Below are 19,978 nucleotides of genomic sequence, written 5' to 3'. Positions count from 1 at the left end.
AGCTTGCTTTGTGCACCTGAACAAACCCGTGTGCCAACGGGATGTGGTTTTTCCCTTTAAAAACCCCAGAAGACCAAGGCCGGGGGCTGTTCTCCTTTGGTTGCTCCTTGAGAGATGGTCGCTGGCCAGCTGGAGTGAGTAAACTGCCCTTTTCTGCACGAGTGGCGTGTGAGTGCGTTCTTGTGCGAGGGAGCCTCACAGCACTCAGAAGCGATCGAGTACAGTGTGGACGGCAGTATCACGGAATATCACCTAACCATAAGACGTGTTCAAGCCCATGGCTGCTGTCCACAGCTTCCAAGGCCAACGAGAAGCTGGAGTGAGTCTCAGGCAAAGCAGGACAAGTGATGCACGATGGCTGAGGAGAGACCACGGAGTGGCAGCCACAGCAGGGTTCACCGCACGGGCAAGAGCAGAAGTGGGTTTGCACATGGGCCGCGCCACGCGCAATGCGCTCGCACTGCAGACGCCCGAGGAACCTCAACCTCAGGACTTGTTGAATAGAAAGGAAAAGCAGCGCAGCCCGCGGCACGGCCTTAGTGCAGCCCTCCCAGACGCAGAAGCGTAAACCAAAGGACGCTCGGGATCACCTCCAGGTCAAGGTCCCAAGAAAGACAAGCTTCGGCGCAGCTCTAGAGAACTCAACAGGATCCTATGAGTCCAGAGTCAAGCGGTTGGACCAGGCTCAACTGGTCTGACCACTGCAAATTTTACAGACGGCTGTGTTAATGTTTGTGGTTCAGATTTAAGGTGAACGTATCAGATTTACGTGGTTTAATCAGCCAAGCCTTCTTCAGGAGAAACCTGAGCAACATGTGGTAAGACAAGCATGTTTTTGTTTTGAAAGATTAATACTCTTTTTAAATAGTATCATGTATTTCCTGTAACTCTTCCTTCCCCCAAATCTCACACAATCTCTCTCTCTCTCTCTCTCTCACACACACACACACTTTGGTTGTAAAATAAATGTTATTACACCAAAAAAAATCCTCACCTGTCCCCTCTTGAGCATTTTTTCATGTGTACTCTACTTTATGAATTCTTGCCACCGTAGTGATTCATTCGTGCATTTTGTTTTAGTAGAAGGGGAACAATTTTCCCCTTTCCAACCCCAGGTCATTCTCTCCCCACCTGCTAGCCTGTCTGTCGCCTTCACATTAAGCCAACCTCTCCACACTCCCAGAATCACCCCTCAAAGGTGAGAAGATTTTCTTGTGATAAATTAGCTTGAGGAAATCTCTGATTTTATAATTGTATAAATATTTGGGAAACCTACTGTATCAAAGATAGCAAATCAGATCCTGACTTGCTAAAATTGGATTCAGTAGCAGATACTATAGTATTTAAAAGTTAACATCAAAATTATATTCCCTCCTCTCCCTCTGCACCTAAAACCCCAGAGCTTGAAAAAAATACATCTTAGATAAATGATTTTTTTGTTTTATCTGTACTGATCAAGTGGTAAAATTAAGAAAATATATTTCTTACATTTTATATTTCGGGATTCTAGCCCACGTACTGGACAGAGGCTTTCCACATATAAACACTTTGTAACACAGGAAGTCCTATTTTATGGATGTGGAAACTGGGATTCAAAATAACCAGGTGCTTTGCTCTAATTTGAAAACAGTGCAGGAATTTATACCTAGGTCTTTTTCCCAGATGGCATTCCTATTAAGAAATGATTTCAGAGACCACTCAAATTAAAAAGCTATTTTACATTTACTCAGGAGAAGTTATCTGATAAAGAGAGGGAAAAAATATGACTTTTAAATGGCAATTAGCACTGGTTATTATAATGGTTTGCTTAAAAACACATTCACTGGTAAAATAACCAAAGCAGGGTGAAAAGCTGTTTGAATTCTTCTGTTAAGAAATTATGGATAGAAAAGTTTTCTGCACAGCCAATTCCTACATTTTGTAAGTTTGTGCATTTTAAATTCTTATTGAAAGATTTATTGACACCCCCCCCCCCGAATATGTTACACAAATCTGTCTTGATTGAGACCACCAGCCATCCTTCCAGGTCTGGGGCTGGTGGAGAGACTGCAGCTGAGCAGGGCTCCTGGCCTCTGCACTGCATAACTTTATCTCGACCTTGTCTACTGTGTTGTTTTTCGGATCCCTTGGTGTCAGTTGCGGCTTCTTGTCTTTACAGCTCCTCTCTACACATTCTGTTTGAAGATTCTAATAGGTCTTGAGACAACCAAGTTTATTCATAGAATTGCTACTGCAAAGCTACCATTTTCTGAGGACCTGCTATATGCTAGGCACTATGCTTGTCCTAATAATCTTTTCAATCCTTACACAACTCTGAGTTAGGTATCATACCTGTTTTACAGGTGAGGATGCTGGAGCTCAGGTAGTCTAGGGTTTCACACCATGTAGATGGTGAAGGCAGCATTTATAGTGGTCTGTCTCAGCCTCTAAGCTAATCTACCACTTCCCTGCCACTTCCCAGTCTCCCCAGGTACTAACAGAGCCACCTGCTCACTGGAACTGCTGTGAGGTCAGAACAAGGAGGCACTGACCAGCTGTGAAGGGCTTTCTGACCTTCAGAGTTTACCAGCTTTAGAGCATGCATTTGGGACACCCAGTTCTTCAATTCTGCCCACCTCCTGGGTCAAAGGAGAAAATAAATGGAAGCCTTTTGTAAAATGTAAAAGTCTATATAAACATTGCTCTTGTTTTTTGGACAGGTAAAGGGTTAATAATAATAAGATATTTGAATCCATTTTAGAATCAAGCGAACAGTTGGATACACTGAGGCCACATGCTGGGAGTCAGGGCTCACTGTTTGACCAGTGGCTTCTAAGCTCCACTCCCCTCCTCCTCCCCCTGCCCCCCAAAGAACTTTCTGCAGTAAAGGTCCTCACCCTACATCAGGCCTGGGAGTCTGCAGGTAAGCTGTGGGGAGGGCAGGCAAAGAAAGAGATTTTCAGTGATAATACTCAATACAAGGTTTGACAACTTTATTGGAAAATAAGTATAGTATGTTGATCAATGATGCATGCTCTATGTAAATTTGGTGTTTTAATATATAAAAATATTTGGTGTCTGCTGCAGAATTATACAAACAAGTTTTTTAAAAACCCCTTCATCATTAACCAGTGCAAACATAATTTATCAAAAATATCATTAAAATATGGCTCAATACCTTTTCTTTTATCACAAATAAAAAAGGTAGAAGGAAATATAAATTCTGCTAAACCAGTTTTAACAACTGGTAATTAAATACTTTGTTGCATTTGCAAAGTCTTTCTCAGCACTTAGGCTAACTTAAAAAATACCATCAGAAAGTGCAATAAAATCTAATTAATGGGGAAGGCATGACAGAAAGAGCTTAAAAAGATTTAGGGGGAGGGACAATAAGTCAAAGGAAGTTCAAGGGGGAAGTCTAGGAATGCAGCTTTGTCCTCTGGAATACCCTTGGGACATGGGGAATGACCTTGCACTTTCCTGTGCGGGATCCTCTCCACCCAGACTTATACCGTTGCCTCTCCCTAAATTCCAGGTGCCATGCTACTTATAATTCTTAGTCGATCCCCCCACCTTATCCCAAGTGTTGTTTCAGAATTGGCTTGCCTTCTTGGCACTATGCCTGCAAAAATATTTTCTAGATGACAGGCTAAAAATCATCAGCAAAATTAAAATTTTAAATATTCGGCCTTTTAGGGTGTGACAATACCTCTAATTCTGGCAGTAGTCTGTGTGTGCTGCCAAATGAAAACTAGGCCCTTTCTTTTAGAACAGCAGCTGCAAAGCAGCACTGCTACTCAATGCTGTCAAATCAGACCCAGGAGAAAACAGGTAGAAAGGAAAGAGTCAAAACTTTGAACTGTGTGACTCTATCTAGCTCTGATTACTTTAGGGGAGAAAAATTCTCCCAAATAAAAGTTTGTGTTCACCCATAATATTAGATATGAAAAATGTAAAAACCAGAAGGCCCATCCACATTCATAACTTTTAAAACGGTGCATGTGTCCTTTAAAAAGTGGCACATAAACTTGGCTTTGCGGTTTTTCGCATTTCTCAAATTGTCCCGAGGACCATGATCAAATTTTAAAAATACATTTTTCTATACCAAAAAAAACCAATTTGCTTTCGTTTTTATAATTGACTATGAAATATTTATGTTTAGGAAAATAATATAAAAGTAGGAAAGTTCTTATAAAATATAAACAATTTTTGTAAATTTCAGCACTCAAAAGTTTGGAATTGGGTTTCTTAAATAAAAGCATTCCTAGACTGAGTCACCTCCTAGAAGATTATCATTTCGTGTCACAAAAGTGCCAAGGTGGGAGTCAGGGGGACAGTTATTGACCTGAAACTGAGTATTCAGAGCATTGGACACGAAGCCAGAAATGGAGATTCAAGTCCAAGGTCCAACAGAAGACTGTGATTTTTCTTTTTAAATAGGTCACTTTCTTTCTCTCTAAAATTAGAATAATTGAGAAAATGAAACAACATAATCTGAGACATTTTTCAACAGTGAAGCGCCATGCAAATATGTGTCCTGTGTGCAAATGACGTGTGGCGGCAGCGAGGGACAGAGAGAGACGCACAGCCCGTCAGGGGCGCAGGTTCGGGCTGCAGAGGGGACAGCCGCCCCCACGCGACCGGAGTCTCCGAGGGAACGTCTCTCGGGGACTGTGCAGTTGGGACACATTTAGAACGTCAGTATCTTGCGGGCAGCTGGGGAAAGCGCGGCCGGAGATCCGGTCGGAGGCAGCGGGGGCGGGCGCGAGGGCCGAGGCTGACCCCGGAGTCCACGGGGAGGGGACAGGTGGAGGAGTCGGGGTGGGGTGACAGCGGCGGGGTGACCCGCGGAGGGAGGACTCGGGTGGCACGGTCCAGAACAGGAGCCCCTCGCAGGCCTGCGGCAGAGGCAGGACTCGACGGTGTCCTACGGGGGACGGCCGTGGCCGGCTGTGGCAGCCGGGGAGGAAGCCACCCGCAGCCGTCCTTGCAAGGAAGCGAGGGGCTGCTTCAGCAGCGGCTGTGTTGCTTTGAAGGCTCTGTCCTGCAGAAAGACAAGGTGATTTCCAAACCTCGGGATCCTGGAGAACCCCTTTGCTCACCGAGGTGACACTTTCCAAGGTCTATGAAATGCAATGTGGTCTTCCAAAACTGGGCATTGGCTGCAGATGCCTATGGAAATGCAAGCGAATGGCAATTGTCCAAGGACACGTCCATCTTCCTCTGTGAGGTGTCGGTCTCACTGCACTGCCCGGGAGAGCCACTCCAGGGCCAGGGACTCTATGGGTTCCCCAGACAGGGCCCCGGCCATCTCGGTGCCTTTTCCCAGCAGTTCAGACATTCAGCCAGGATATTTGTCACTCTTTTTAAAGGCCTTCCCAAGCCCTCTGCTCTGAATTGCCCTGGCCTTCTACTGACAGCACATCCTGCTCCCTTAATGATCTGGTTCCAGGTGACCTTGGGGATAACGGACTAGACAGGTACATTTTATGACTGCAGAGGTCAGCAGAAGGCACGGCCCAGCCACAATGCCACAATACAGCATGACCCAAAGAACCCTGGGCCGAGCTTCTCCGCTACCCCAGAGGCACGTGAACCTCTCTTTGCAGTTTCTCCTTAGAATCTGGCAGAGTGTCTGGGGACACTAATTGGTGTTTGGATGAAGGTGACCGCCGCTGGACTGGCATGTGGTACCTGACGTTTTTCCAGAACCTTGTCTTTGCAGACTGCGGTCCCTCTGTAAAATCTCCTGACCAACGGATGGCCCCATGTTTCCGCTTAATGAACTGAATGGATTCTGGCATTTTCGCATAGTCTTGGATCTTCTCCAGCTCAAGCAGGACAACTTTAATTCCATCCTGAACGAGAGCATTATACATGGCTATTTGCTCTTCTGAGGAACTGCCCAGCCAGCTGAAGCGTGATATTTCTCTGACCAAAATGATAATCAGCCTTCTGCTTTTCTTTACGTTTTCATTAGTGACCTTAACAATGTCTGAAAACACGAAGCACAACATAGTAAGTAAAAATTTCAATTTATAATCATTACCTCCAGAACCAAAACCTCACAGGGTTCTTCCCCACCCATCCCCTATTGCTTCAAATGCTTGTTTCTTGCCTTCCTTAAGATTAAAGGAGTTTCCCATTTTATAGAACAGCTCAAGAATTGGCCCACAAAAGTCAAATATATCATTAAGAACTCAGAAAACTTTCAGTCAAATTTTAAAACTTCTTGTTAAAGCATTGAGCTATTCCACTCCAATTTTATTATAATTATTGGATCTAATTAGTCATTAAGTTTTCCAAAACTAAACAAAAATTAATTATTGTTCCAACAATAAGAGAAGTGAATACTTTGCATTCAGTAAATGTGAAAAATCATCATCACATGCCACTGAAAAAGTTCTGAAAATTGTCAAATATGTGCACTGATGCCACAGACTTCGGAAGGATGGAGCCCGAACTTTGGTAATCACTTTTACAGTAAGCCTTTTCTTTTATTCCATAACACACATACCTTCCCCAACGTAGTCATCCCTTCCATAAATAAACAGCTTGTATCCACACTGTCTTTCCAAGACCTCAGGCAAGACTTTAAACACAAAAATATCTGAGTTAGAGGTGGACTCTTCCCCAACGGTTTTTGGATATAGTATATATGCATCATAGGTCTTTCCATCTGAAGCTAAGGGGAAAATGTAATATATTTAGAACCAAAAGGAAAAATAAAAAATCTGATAAAGTCAATATCACAAACATGCATTTCCTAATGAACTGTTAAATCTTTTTTGCACGATGGCGTGATTAAAGCAGCAATACGAAAAGTATAACACCTTTTTAAAGCATTTCTCTCTTACAAGGTTTCTATTTACTGTGTTTTACTATAAGGTTGTCCTTATATTGTATTTGATGGCCACCTCACATACTGCCAGTACAGAACTATACTATCTTTCTGTTCTCAACTTCTTCCCCAAATGCCTCAGCCTGAAATTCTATCCATTTTTCCTTTCATGTATTATTGTGGTATTAGTTTTTGGCAAGGTTTAAGCAGAAAAGAAAGAGAAAGCCTCCCCAATGCATGAAAATCTAATCACTTCTTTCATTTGTGGAGGGACCTATGTGCTAACCAGTGCAGAGGAGTCCTCAACAATGGCTTCTGGATAAATGAATTTATAAACAGATGCTCTAAACTCCTGTTTATCCTACCCATATGAATGCTAAAGAAATAACTTAGGAAACAATGATGTTTAGCCTAGCCAGTTATAAAACTGTAATCACGTGTTAGAATAACTACTATTCTTGTATATGCATCTTTCATTTTGAAACAATTCCCTCTTTCCAACAAGAAAATATCACATTGAATACAAAATTATACCTTTTTTCATGAGAAAATAATAGCAAGAATCCCTGTACCAAAGCACGATGTCAACCTTGAAGATTTTATAGATGAAAACAGAGCATGTAATTATGACTATTAATGTGACAAACACACCAATCGTATGCTCCTGGAAATCAGGGACTACAGCAGAAAAGAGAGGAAAAAATATTAGAACCAAAACAAAATAAAAATTTGAGCATAGCAAACTGAACATCTTCATCCTGGAGAAACTATATTTGGGATTGGCCTGCATTCAGACAGTATTAACTATTCATTATTATCACTTAATAACAGACACCGATGTACAAAGCAATCCAGCATGAATACTATATAAAACTAAGGTGCATTTTATTAAATTTCTACCTACATAGCATAGTGCACAATAACACAGAAAAAATACCAAAAACCATACTACAGAGCACTCTACAGTAAAACAAGTAAAAGCCAAAATCACTCAAAAGCCTACAAAAGTTCACTGAGGTAGGAGAGTCAGTTGGGAAAAGTCAAAGCTGGGGGAAAGGAAAGATGAGGATTTAGAGAATGTTTCACATTTCCACGTTCTTCTGGCCTCTCTGCAATTATTCATCCAATGATTACAGAGCAGAAAGGAGAGAGGGGAAAGGTGGGGGTGGGGAAGGCGAGGTGGAGGGGGCTGGAGAAGAAGAAAAAGAAAAAAGAAGAAGAAAGTGCCTTCTAAATGTCAGGGACCATGTAGGCATCCAAAAAAGAAAATCTAAAAGCTTTACTATTTTACTTTTCCAGTTTAGATCTTTGATCCTTCTGGAGTTAATTTTGGTGTGAAGTAGAAATCATAACATATTTTCCAGACCAGTATCAACTGGCCCAACTGACAGCTCACATTTACAGTCTTAATTACTGTAGCTTCATACAAGATCATGACATCTGTAATATAAGTCTTCCAGATTGTACTCTTCTTGGTCCTTTACAGTTCCATATGACTTTTAGAATAAATCTGCCCATTTATACATGTGCCCCACAGATCCCATACAAACACACAGCCACACTTGCACAAACACTGTTGAGATTTTGATGGGAATTATTTTAGATCTATAGATTCATCTGAGGAGAAATGACATCTTTATTATATTTAGTCTTTCAGTCTATGAACATTGTATACCCCCTCCATCTATTAGATCTTTTCCAGTTTATCTCAATAATGTTTTTTTAGTTTGTATTACAGAGGTCTTGAACAGCTTTTGCTAGATTTATTCTTAAGTATTTGATGATTTTTAATGCTATTGTAAATGTTATCTTTTAAATTAAATTTCTATTTTTATGTTCTTGGTATTTAGATATACATAGAAATTATATACATACACATTAGATAGCCCTAACAATCTTGCTAAATTCATTTACTAATTCTAATAGTTTGTCTGTAGGTCCTTTTATCTATTTTCCATATACATACAAGGGGTCTTCAAACAGTTCACGGAAAGATTTGTATTATATTTTAATTTTATTTTTCCTCGAACCTTTGAAGTACCCTTGTATTTATAAATATTCTATTTTAAATTCAACTACAAATTATCTTAAAATATTTCATGAATTCTTTTAATACCGTGTTTGGTTTTACCAATTCATGAAGATCAGTAACTTCTGGCATCCTCTCTGGAAAGTGGATACTTAGGTTTCCCCTTTCTATCCATCATGTAGTCATTTACATTAAAATATTCATTGGGTACCTACATTGTACCAGACTTAAGTTTCTACTAGCTCTGGAAATAGAATAATTAGTAGGATAAATGGTCAGCCGCATCACAGAATTTACAGTCAAATAAAGAAAACTAAGAATGAATGATCCTGTGATCCTTTGATGGGAACATATGGTGCTATGGAAGTATATAACAGAGCCCTTAATCATGTCTGTTTGGGCAAAGAGCTGATGTAAGGGCAGGAAGCAGGACAGGAAAGCTTCCTAGAAGAAGAGATAGTTCAGCTGAGAAGTGTAAGAGGAACAGAAGTTACCCAGGTGAAGAAGTAAAGAGTGTTCCAGGTAGAGGAAATAGCATTGCAGACCGCAAGGTCATGGCAGTAAAGCAAAATTGCCCTTCAGATAAATAGTTTGTTGCTTACCTGGATGTATTAATTGAATATATGCTACATTCATGGCATATGTGTTCTTGGCTAAACAGACAAATGGATATAGATAAAATCTACTTTGAACTTCTGAAATATTAACCATTGTGATGACTGTACTTCTTTTTTTGTTTGAAGGATTTTCCAGACTGTTCAAGAGAGTAAATAAAGTTGTGTAAGTAAACTGCATCAACCACAAATAAGACAGGATACCTGGTTTATTTCTTTATCTGTCACATAAATTGCAGCTGAAATAACCACCCACCCCAGTCACAGTCATAGCAATCAGATTTCTGGCAACACCAATCTGAGGTTTTGTAGCCCCAAGACCATTATCAGTAGTAGACTCAGAAGCAGAGAAATCAAATTAAAATTACCAGCTTCCAAGAAGAATATGAACACATACATTTTGATCACCATGGGGCACAGAGAAGAATATATTAAACAAGAGTAGGTTGGGGCAGATGACAAAGGGCTTTGCAGGTGATGTGAAGGGGGGAGAATAGGAAGCCAGTAAATCCTGCTCCTACAGAGACAGAGCAGAAAGCCAGTAGAGGCTTTGGAGCAGTGGATGCCTGATTCTTGACCCTGCTTAATGAGTCTTTTCTAAACTACTTAAAAAACATGAAGAGGAATTCAGGATAATTGTTTCATTGGAATGTTGCAACATTTATAACTGAATTTTAGGGAAAAGCTTCTAAGTGGTCTAGAATTTGTACCACGATGACATGTATTTTATCTTAAATGTATAAGATCTTATAAATCCTGTTTAGCTTAGCAAAACTCAAAATGGGCAACAAAGGGTTACGACCAATCATCTACCCACCAACCTTCGTTAATAAATTAAACATCAAGGTTATATAAAATGTGACATGAAATTTAATCAAAATTTGACTGGATCTTCACATAGTTACATTTTATAATCTTCCACCAGCACCGGATTATATTCATCAATGAAGGACCCGTTCCACTTCCAATAGACAGAGTCTTTCACCTGGCCAGTGACATTGCAGATCAATTGCATCTGGGATCCTGCAAAGCAATGTATTTTTAATCATAACATTAATTGACTTTTATTCTGATCTGTGTATCTATTTAGAATAATAAAAGGTTTTAAACAAAAATTTAAAGAAAAGCATAGAGAAAAAAGAAAATTGCCCTTAAGCCCATCATCCCGAGATAACCACTACAAGTGACTTTATATATCTCATTCCTTATCTTTTTCTGTGAACACATGCAATTTTTTAATGGGGTCATATTGCCTAGCATTTTGTAATTACTGTGGATGATGAATTTTGGCTCACATGACTAGTCTTCCAAAACAGACCGTTTCACGCCTGCTTAGTATTCTACAGTACAGATATACATGATTAACTATTTTCCTATTGCTGAAGACAATTTGTTTCTAATTTTTCATTATGATAATTAATATTCCAACAAACATTCTTATTTATCAGTGTTTGTCATATCCAGAAGTATTACTTTGAATGAAAATCTGGAAGTAGAATTGAACTAAAGGAGATGCAGATTTTAAAAGCCAAGCGAGGCTGTCCCAGTCTACACTCTGTCCAGCAGTGTATTGAGCACCATTTCCCCCCAAAACCTCCAGATAACACGTGTTTTTGGTTAGTCATTGCCAACTGAGAAGGAAAAAAACTTCATTTATATTTCATCTGTATTTTTTGAGTTTATGATGAATTAACATGTTTTTCATAAGCTGGCCTTTCTTTTAAGAACTGCTTGCTGTGCCTGCTGTCCATATTTAAATTCATCCTCGTTTTAACCTTACTGATGTGCAGGAGCTCTTTATTCACCAAGGATGCTAACTGTCTGCCATACACGAAAAATATTCCAAGTAGTTTTCATAGTTTTTTGCTTTTGGCTTTTCTTTATTGGTTTATAAAAATTCTTTGAGGTAGATCTTTTTATTTTTTATTTGGTCAAATTTATGTTTTTTCTTTATCTCATCTGTTTTCACTATAACAGATAAATTATGTTTTCCAAAAGCCCTCTCAATCACCAAATCAGGGAGATATCCACACGTTTTCTTTCAGGCATATCATGTTTCCATTGTTTTGTTGCCTGGACTGTGTTCATTCTTCAATCTATCTAGATTATATATATTATATATATCAGTCTTTATTATGAGGGAGAGCTCCAATAATGTTTTTATCCAAGTAATTGATTGATCATTCCAGAACCATTGATGGATAATAATTTTCCTTTTCACTAATTTGTAATGCTGCCTTTATCATAAAATAATTCTCACTTATTTTGGACTTTCTTGCCTGATCTAATTGTACATACTGATGCCAAGAGTACCATACTTTTTTAATTACTAAAGTGTGAGAGTAAATACTAATATCATTTAGAGCTCTTCCTACCAATATTATCTAATACATGTCATCATTTTATTCTCTCCAGTGAATTTCAGAATCACTTGCCAATTTTTAGCCATGTGTATTTTTATTGGAATTCCATTAAATCTATAAATGAATTTATAGTTTTTCATACAGGAAAAACATACACATCTGTATTACATTTTTCCTTAAATTGGCATTTCTAAAGATTTTCATTATTGCCCCCTTTGGAGCCTTTTAAGACATTTTCCCTCTAATTGCCTCCTTTCCATAAAATTTTAGTACCACAGATATATAGTATATCTGCTGATGCTGATTTTTTTTCACCATCAAGAACCATTTTCTCCCTGTTGGAGACAATATTGCCCCTACCCGCAAGACTGCATGTTTTAAATCTTAATGTTTCTGAAATTTATACTTCAGGGTTTTGTGTTTTTTTGGATTTTTCCCCTTATAAATTAAATCCCATATTTAAAAAAAATTTTGCTAAGGGCCGACCCCGTGGCGCACTCGGGAGAGTGCGGCGCTGGGAGCACAGCAGTGCTCCCAACGCGGGTTCGGATCCTATATAGGGATGGCCGGTGCGCTCACTGGCTGAGCACGGTAAGGCCGGTCACAAAAAGACAAAAAAAAAAAAAAAAAAAAAATTTTGCTAAGACATTTTATAGACATTTCTAACACATTTACTGTTACAAATGGAATCTCTTTTCTCATTACATTTTCTAGCAGAAAATTAGTTTTTTATCTGGCTAATTAGTAAATTAATTCTAATTTTCCCCGGTAATTCTGTTGGGATTTGTAGGCAGACAATTATGTGATCTGAGAATAACAGTAAAGTATTTTTTCCCTTGCAGTACGCATGTGTTGTTCTTTCTTCTATTGTATTGGAGGGCCCTTCTAGACCACGTTATGCAGCGCTGTTCGTGGGATCTTTGTTTTGCTCTTCACTTCAGTGAAAAGGTCCATAGTGTCTCACCATTAAGAATATTAGTGATTTTTGGTTTGCACTGACGTTATTTGTTAAGTTAAGGAAGTGTCCCTCAATTCCTATTTTTCTGTCTTTTATTGGTAATTCATATTGAATCTTATCAAATGCCTGTTTGATACCCTTCAGGATAATCCTACAACAGCGTGATATTAGCTTCAGATCCATTGTCAGTATGTTATATTAAAACAATTGTTTCCTAATATAAAGCTATTTTTAGATCTGGAGATGAGTTTTTAGATTTGGAGATGAATGTAGCCTTCATTCAGAGCTCTCAATTTATACACTTGCAGAGCAAGCATTCTCAACAGGGGCTGTGGCCAACAGGGCAAAAAGTGGTTTTGGGGGAGGCGAGCAAGAAAATCTTAGATATTACAAGGATTTGTGGCTCTCCAAAGGGCTATAGTACATCAACAGATATACAATATAGCTGTGGGACTGAAATTCTGAAAAAGGGGAGAGGATTAGGGGAAAAAGTCTTCTTAGGCTTTTAAGGGAAATGATTTAAAAAACAAAAAGAGGTTGAGAAACATGGCTCTAGATTCTATTGACTCATATTGAACTTTGAGTTTTGACATCTTTGTTTATATCTAATGATGTCTTTCTGTTCTTCGACCATGAATAACAACTTGGCCAAGTACAGAGTTCACAGGTCACAAACATGTGCCTTCTAGTCTCTGTACAGTTGTTCACTGTATTCATGCAGTTCCTGTTACAGAAGAGAATTCCAAGGCCAGCCGGATTTTTGACCCTCTGATACAGGAATCTGTTTTTATGTCTGGACAATGATTTCCAATAAAACTTTCAGCAATGATGGAAATGTTCATATTTGTGCTTTCTAATATGGTACTCACTGGTCACACGTGGCTATTAAGCCCTTGAAATATGAGTAATGTGACTGAGGAACAAATTTTTAATTTAACTAAATTAATTAATTGGCTTAATTTACTTTTATGTGTACACAGCTACATGTGGCTAGTAGCTACTGTATTGGACAGTGCGGGTCTAGACACTTTTGGGTTCCTTATTCTTGAAATTAAACATTTTTGCTAACTTGGAAAAGTATTTTTCTAGGATAGCTACCATCTTTTTTAGCCTCTAGTCATATTCTTCTGACTAAAAACTTAGTTACGATTTTAAGAAATCAATCTCATATCAGTCAAATAAATTACATTTCCCATTCCTAGGCCTTTTGAACTTGGCCTTTGGCTGATGTTTTCATGGATAGTACGTGTCCATAGGAAAGTAAGGATGGCAAAATCAGACATGGCTAGATTTTTACCATAGAGGCGAGAAACAAAAACAAAAAATTAAGATATAATTTGTGTCACTTTCCCTCTAATTATAGATATATTCAATAAATGGCTTAGGTTATGTGAAGTCAAGGTACAATATATCTAAATCTTGAGTGCAAAATAATGATTTTAGCATATCCTGATGAAACTGTCTTTTTAAGGGGGGTATAGCTGGCCAGTGTGGGGATCCAAACCCTTCACTTACCCAAGACCACTTCCATCGTCTCATTAGCTGGACTCACAATCACAGGCCGCGTGGGTCTATTTTCCTCTGGAAGATAAACAATCACAAGGCTTCTCAGTCTGTTATAATCAGAATCTCAAGTGATAAGAACACTTAGCAAATACACTAAGTGGCATCTGGCCAGATATTCCCCTGAGTGCTCACGAGTGGCAGGAGACAGGAGGTGAGAAGGAGGAAGCAGACATAGACGCTGCAGCAAACCGTGAGCTCCGCTGCAAAGCTGGACCCTCCTGAACCCACAGAGCGTGGTGCTGCAGAAACACACACGCATCACCAGGACCTGGGTCTCCACACAAGCACCTCTCAAAGGAAGTCAGGAAAAGCAAGGGGTACGGGAAAGGCGCTTCCCTGAACTGGGCATTAACAACCAGAAAGACCAGTCAGTGCTAGACCTGCTTGTATGTTGTAACTTTGGTGATGGCCCAACAGTGATACCTGTAGAGTTAAGGAAGAATGCCAAGCAATTTGGCCTAATTTATTAAAATAGGCAAAAAGCATCAAGGAGCCCCAGAAATTAATCTGACTCTTATTTATAAGAAAATTGGCTTCAAGGGTTGGTCTGTGGCCAAGAAGAAACTATGAGAAACTAAGAACTTGAGTGCCCAGAATTCCACCAGTCAGAACAAACAAACAAACAGTAACCACCACGAGGACAGGATATTATCTCTTTTGTTCCTTAATGTGTATAGTGGATGCTCAATACATAGTTTTGAATCCAGAAATGAACAAAAAACACTAAGCATCATTGGGGTGTGCCTTGGGAAGAAAACAAAATATTACCTCACCCCTGGAGAGAGTATATTGTCTCTGCAAATGGGATCAGAAAAAGAATATTTAAAACTTATTTGACCTATTTTTTAAACTCTCCAGTGCCCAGTTCTCCCTAGAGTTCTTCTTGCTGGTTTGGTTGCTGTGTCGCAAGAAAGACATACCAGAGCTACACAAGGACCGGGAACAGGCTGCTAAAACTCAAGAAGGTGGTTGTGACACAAAGACCATTGAAAATTAGGATTCACTGATGCTTGTGGGACCAAGGCAAGGAATTAATTTTTATTCAAAAAATGAATCTTTGAAAAAATTAATTAGCATAGGATTGGGAAAATGTAGCTATAGATCATATTCTGGGTTTGCCAAAAACAGTCCCAATTTATACCTGTTGTCTCAGCATAATTACTTACAAAAAAGTTCTGGTTAGAATAATTCTCATATTACCAAAAGCTTACAAAATCCTGATGTTGACAGAAAGGTTGAGCATTCTGCCCATCCCCAGGTAATTTTTAGGAGTATATTTTGTTTCATTTTGTCATAAAATAGCTTTTAATACAAAACATGGTTAATACAGAATTGAAAGCCCGAGGAAAATTAACAGGAGCAATCATCATACAGCTATTAATTGCACACCTGTTTTGCACCAAGTGCTGCTTTGCACAGGCACATGAGCAGAAGCTTAGCATACCCCATCTCTAATCTTCCCAGCAGTCTTGACAGGTCACGTCATCATCTTACAGAGGAGGAAACGGCTTAGAGAGGTTAAGTAACTGAGCTAACTTGGGATGAACAGGAGGCAGATTCTGTGACTGTAACTTATTCCAAAGCCCGTTTGTGTTCACCCCATTCCTGATAAGGATCCTGTTGTTAGGCACTCAGACTCCCCAAGTGCAGGCTCTCAGAATGTTGCCACGGACTAGCCAGAGGGAGCCCCAGAGCTCTCCAGAAGAACCGTCTGTAGCCATGACAAAGAACAAGCATTCTAGATCGGTTGGAAAACATAGCTTATAATGTCTGTATTTAATCAGCACTGCGTCTGAACCAGAAATGAAAAACAAAAAATACATAGTATTTAGCCACAAAAAAACTAAACTAAAGCCAGGTGACCTTTGTGGAATCATTGAGCTTCTCTTGGATATACGTCCTCTATGGACAATGAAAGTAATATTAGAATTACTTTAAACTTCTTGGGTTGGAGCTAAGACTCACCCATAGTAACAAATCCTATTACCCGGGTGATGTTATACCGCTTTCCCAAGTATGTGTAAGATGCGTGACAAGTGTAGTTCCCTTCATGCTCTTTCGTCACATTCCTCATGATGAGTTGATTTGTGACTCCACTGAAGTGCACATTGTCAAGAAACAGAGGTTTGCAATCCTAGATAAAAGGAGAGAAAAGAAGCATTGCAAATCAATAACTTTCCTAATCTACAAAAAGAACTCTGTGTTTTCACATTAGCAAATGTTATATTTTTAAAAAGTTACTAGAAAGGTTCCTTGAATACAGTTTTAAAATGTATTTTTTGGCAAAAGTTAATTATATTCCTATGTTATTAAATTTTCATGCTTATGAGCCTCACAGTATGAAGCAAGTGAAGATAAATTTATTTTGCAAGGAAAACATGTTTGAGGAAAGAATGTTAACACTATAGTTTCTTATGAAGACTGTAATTCCTTTCGTCACTGATATTATTTATTTTACATTTATTAACCTCTACAGGACGATTGCCCATTCAAGTCTCACCAGACTAGGTAGATCAAAAGTACCAAAACATGATGCGCTCCATGGTATGCTAGTCAAGCCGCTTTTCAGACATTTACAGAAACTACCAGGTTATTTGAGGACCACTTAATCTTTAATAAAACACAAAATAATAGGTTTTACAATAGTTATCTCTTCAATACCTTATATGTATCATCAGTCTTCTCTTTAAACATTTTTATTTCTACTATTACTTTTCTCAACTGTACCTTATTAAGTTAAACAACAACAAAAAGTAAGATTTCAGTTAAGCTTCAAATTAAATGAATGCAGTCTTACAATTCTTATTAGAGTCCCTATTAAGTTTCACCACTAAAGAGAAAACAATATGCAAAATTTAAAAAGTACTTTGCAGACTCACTTTACTGTTCATGACAAAAACCATTTTATTTTCTGGAAAGGCAAAATACCATATTTAAAATAAAATTACCTTATACCACTGTATTTTGGGTAACTCATTATTTTCATCTTTAAAAAAATACAAATAAGGGCATACAAGTCTTCCATCTCCTGCAATGGGTAGTTTCTGTGTAAATATAGCTTGCGTATTGTAGCATAAGTTAGGCTCATTCTCCACAAATTTTGCAGTTATTTTAATTTTGAGGCAGTAAGATGAATTTCTGAAATAAAGTAAAATAGGTAAATTAAGCATTATGAAAATACTTTTCTGTCCTTAACTACTGCAGGTACCCAGAACATGTCTGTAACATATTAATTCCTGTCTTACCTTACAGCACAATAGTAATGTCCCGAATCCTCTACCTCAGCAGGAACAAACCAAAGTTTATCCTCATGCTGATGAATCCTGGTATCTTGTTTTGCAGATATAGGTGTCTTGCTGTCATTTTTATACCAAATTATAGTGCCATTCTTTTCATTTGGGTTAAGAGGACAGGAACGAACATCAATTTCCTTTGAAGATGAAACTGAAATTATGTGTTCTTCACGTTCCTTACATTTATCTTTTAAAAGGAGAAATGGGAAGCAATTTCCATAAAACATCTGCCAATGTTTCCTAATGTCATGAATATACATAAAAAATCAATTATTAAATATATTAATTCATATTATATATAAAAACTTTATAGCTTTGTGATTAAGAGCATTATCTTGGAAGTCCAAAAAATTTATATTCAAGTCCAGCTTTGTCACTACCTGCATGCTGTGCCCTTGGGCAAGTTATTTAAACTTTCTCACCCCCTCTTTACTCATCTAAAAAGTGGAGACAATGTAAGAGACATCCACTTCAGTACATGGAGTAACAGGGACTGGGTTTACCCCCTCCACACACACACTGAACAACTAACAAACGGGCAAAGTGTATGAGACAACACCGTTCAAGATATTGAACATCAGGGAACAAAATACAGAAATCCCAGAAGGTGAAAAACAAAGGAGAGGAGCCCTAGAGCTATGGAAATTATTGTCCAAACTGCTGCAAGGCTATAACATTGCAGAGAGAAAAACACAGGCAAAGCCCCATGTTCTCCCTGAGTTGAGGAGCTGGAGCTGGGAATTTGGACAGACCAAGAGTTTTGAGGGCAGAGTGCTCAAGTGGTTAGAGCGGCATGAAGAGAGAGGGAGCTTGGAGATCTACCAAGAGCCTGCCCCCCATTTTCAGCTGAGTACCAATTAGTGTAAGAACATAAGAAAACCACTCAAGGCTAGAGTGATAACTGCCAAACCTATTAGAGGGGATAATACCAGGACCACACACGATGCTGGGAATAGCTATGGTTCTAACAGCCAGAATGGAAAACCTCATTAATCACGGGGCATCAGATACAATACCCAGAAGGGTTCTGACTCATAGTTAAAGAAATTAGACTTAAAATAAACATTTTCTGATCCCAATAAAGCTTAAAAGCGAGACCTGAAAGGGTCACATCATTTCCAAGTAACAGCCATGTGGCAGAACAAAGCTCAAGAACATTTTTAACAATATAAAAACATCCAGCACCCAACAACATGGTAAAATCGACAATGTCTAGCATCTAAGAAAAAATCATTAGGCATGCAAACAAACAGTAATATATATATAACCAATAATGAGGAAGAAAAAATCAGTCAACTGAAACTGACTCAGAAATGGCATAGAAGATAGGTTCAGTGGACAAGAAAATTAAAATAGTTATTACTAGTGCATTCCATTTGTTCAAGATGCTATAGAAAAGATCAAACATGTTGAGTAGAGACATAAAAGAGATTTTAAAAAATTAAATGAGATGAAAACTACAATGTTGAGTTTAAAAATGCACTAGATGGGATTAATGGTAGATTTGACACTGCAGAAATAAAAAAGATTAACACACATGAAGAAACAACATTAGAAACTATCCAAAATAAAGCACAGAGAGAAAAACAGCAGAACAAAATATGGGGCATTAGGTAGCTGTGAACAACCTTTACACATGTTGTATGAATCACTGAAAAAAAGAAGTAAGGAAAGCAGAAAATATTCAAAGAAATACAGGCTGAAAATTTTCAAAATGACATTAAAACGATGTACGCACAGGCTCCCAAATCACAATAAACCCCAAGCAAAAGAAACATGAAGAAAACTACACCAAACAAATAATAAATTGTTTAAAACCAGTGACAAAGAGAAAATCTTATAAGTAGCCAGAGAAAAATGACACAATTATTACAGAGAAACAAAGACAAAAACGATGCAGATTTCTTTCCAGAAACAATACCAGCCAGGAGACAGTGGTACGATACCCTTAAAGAACTGAAAGAAAAAAATTGTCAACCTAAAATTCTACATCCAGTGGAAGTATCTTTCAAAATGAAAAAAAAAAAAAAAGAATTTTTTCACATTTATAAAGTTGTAAGAAGTCATCACCAGTAGACCTGCACTACAAGAAATATGTAAGGAAGACCTTCAGAAATAAGGAAAATATTGTCAGATGAAAAATGAGTCTACACAAATGAATAAATAGCACCAGAAATGTTAACGGCATGGGTAATTATAAAATAATTTTTATTATTATTTAAATATCTTTAAGAAGAACTAAATGTTTAATGCAAAAGTAATAATGTACTGCAAGGTTTATAACATAGAAAAATAAGGCACATAAAAATAATACAGCAAAGTTCAAGAAAGGAGA

At 38.3% G+C, this 19,978-nt stretch overlaps 1 protein-coding gene across 8 annotated transcripts in view; it reads right to left on the bottom strand.

Moving 5' to 3' along the window:
* Positions 1–3,000: 3,000 nt before the first annotated feature.
* LOC134362941 (interleukin-1 receptor type 1-like) overlaps positions 3,001–19,978 on the bottom strand; it is an 86,903-nt gene continuing 69,925 nt past the window's right edge. For 6 of the 8 annotated variants that reach the window (XM_063078374.1, XM_063078376.1, XM_063078372.1 and 3 more), the window contains 9 exons: positions 17,596–17,830; positions 17,299–17,488; positions 16,316–16,484; positions 14,300–14,365; positions 10,369–10,486; positions 9,452–9,603; positions 7,355–7,498; positions 6,497–6,664; positions 3,001–5,974 (listed from right to left, as the gene is read on the bottom strand). In XM_063078374.1, coding sequence (XP_062934444.1) covers positions 5,556–5,974; positions 6,497–6,664; positions 7,355–7,498; positions 9,452–9,603; positions 10,369–10,486; positions 14,300–14,365; positions 16,316–16,484; positions 17,299–17,488; positions 17,596–17,830 — 1,661 coding nt within the window. In that variant the 3' untranslated portion in view covers positions 3,001–5,555. Of the gene's footprint in view, positions 5,975–6,496; positions 6,665–7,354; positions 7,499–9,451; positions 9,604–10,368; positions 10,487–14,299; positions 14,366–16,315; positions 16,485–17,298; positions 17,489–17,595; positions 17,884–19,978 lie in introns of all 8 variants that reach the window. The other 2 variants (XM_063078379.1, XM_063078378.1) reach the window with 2 other exon arrangements.

This window comes from Cynocephalus volans, chromosome 14, assembly GCF_027409185.1.
Source record: "Cynocephalus volans isolate mCynVol1 chromosome 14, mCynVol1.pri, whole genome shotgun sequence".
Taxonomy (NCBI): Eukaryota; Metazoa; Chordata; class Mammalia; order Dermoptera; family Cynocephalidae; genus Cynocephalus; species Cynocephalus volans.
Note: the sequence above shows the minus strand (reverse complement) of the source record. Positions and strands in the feature narration are given on the sequence as shown.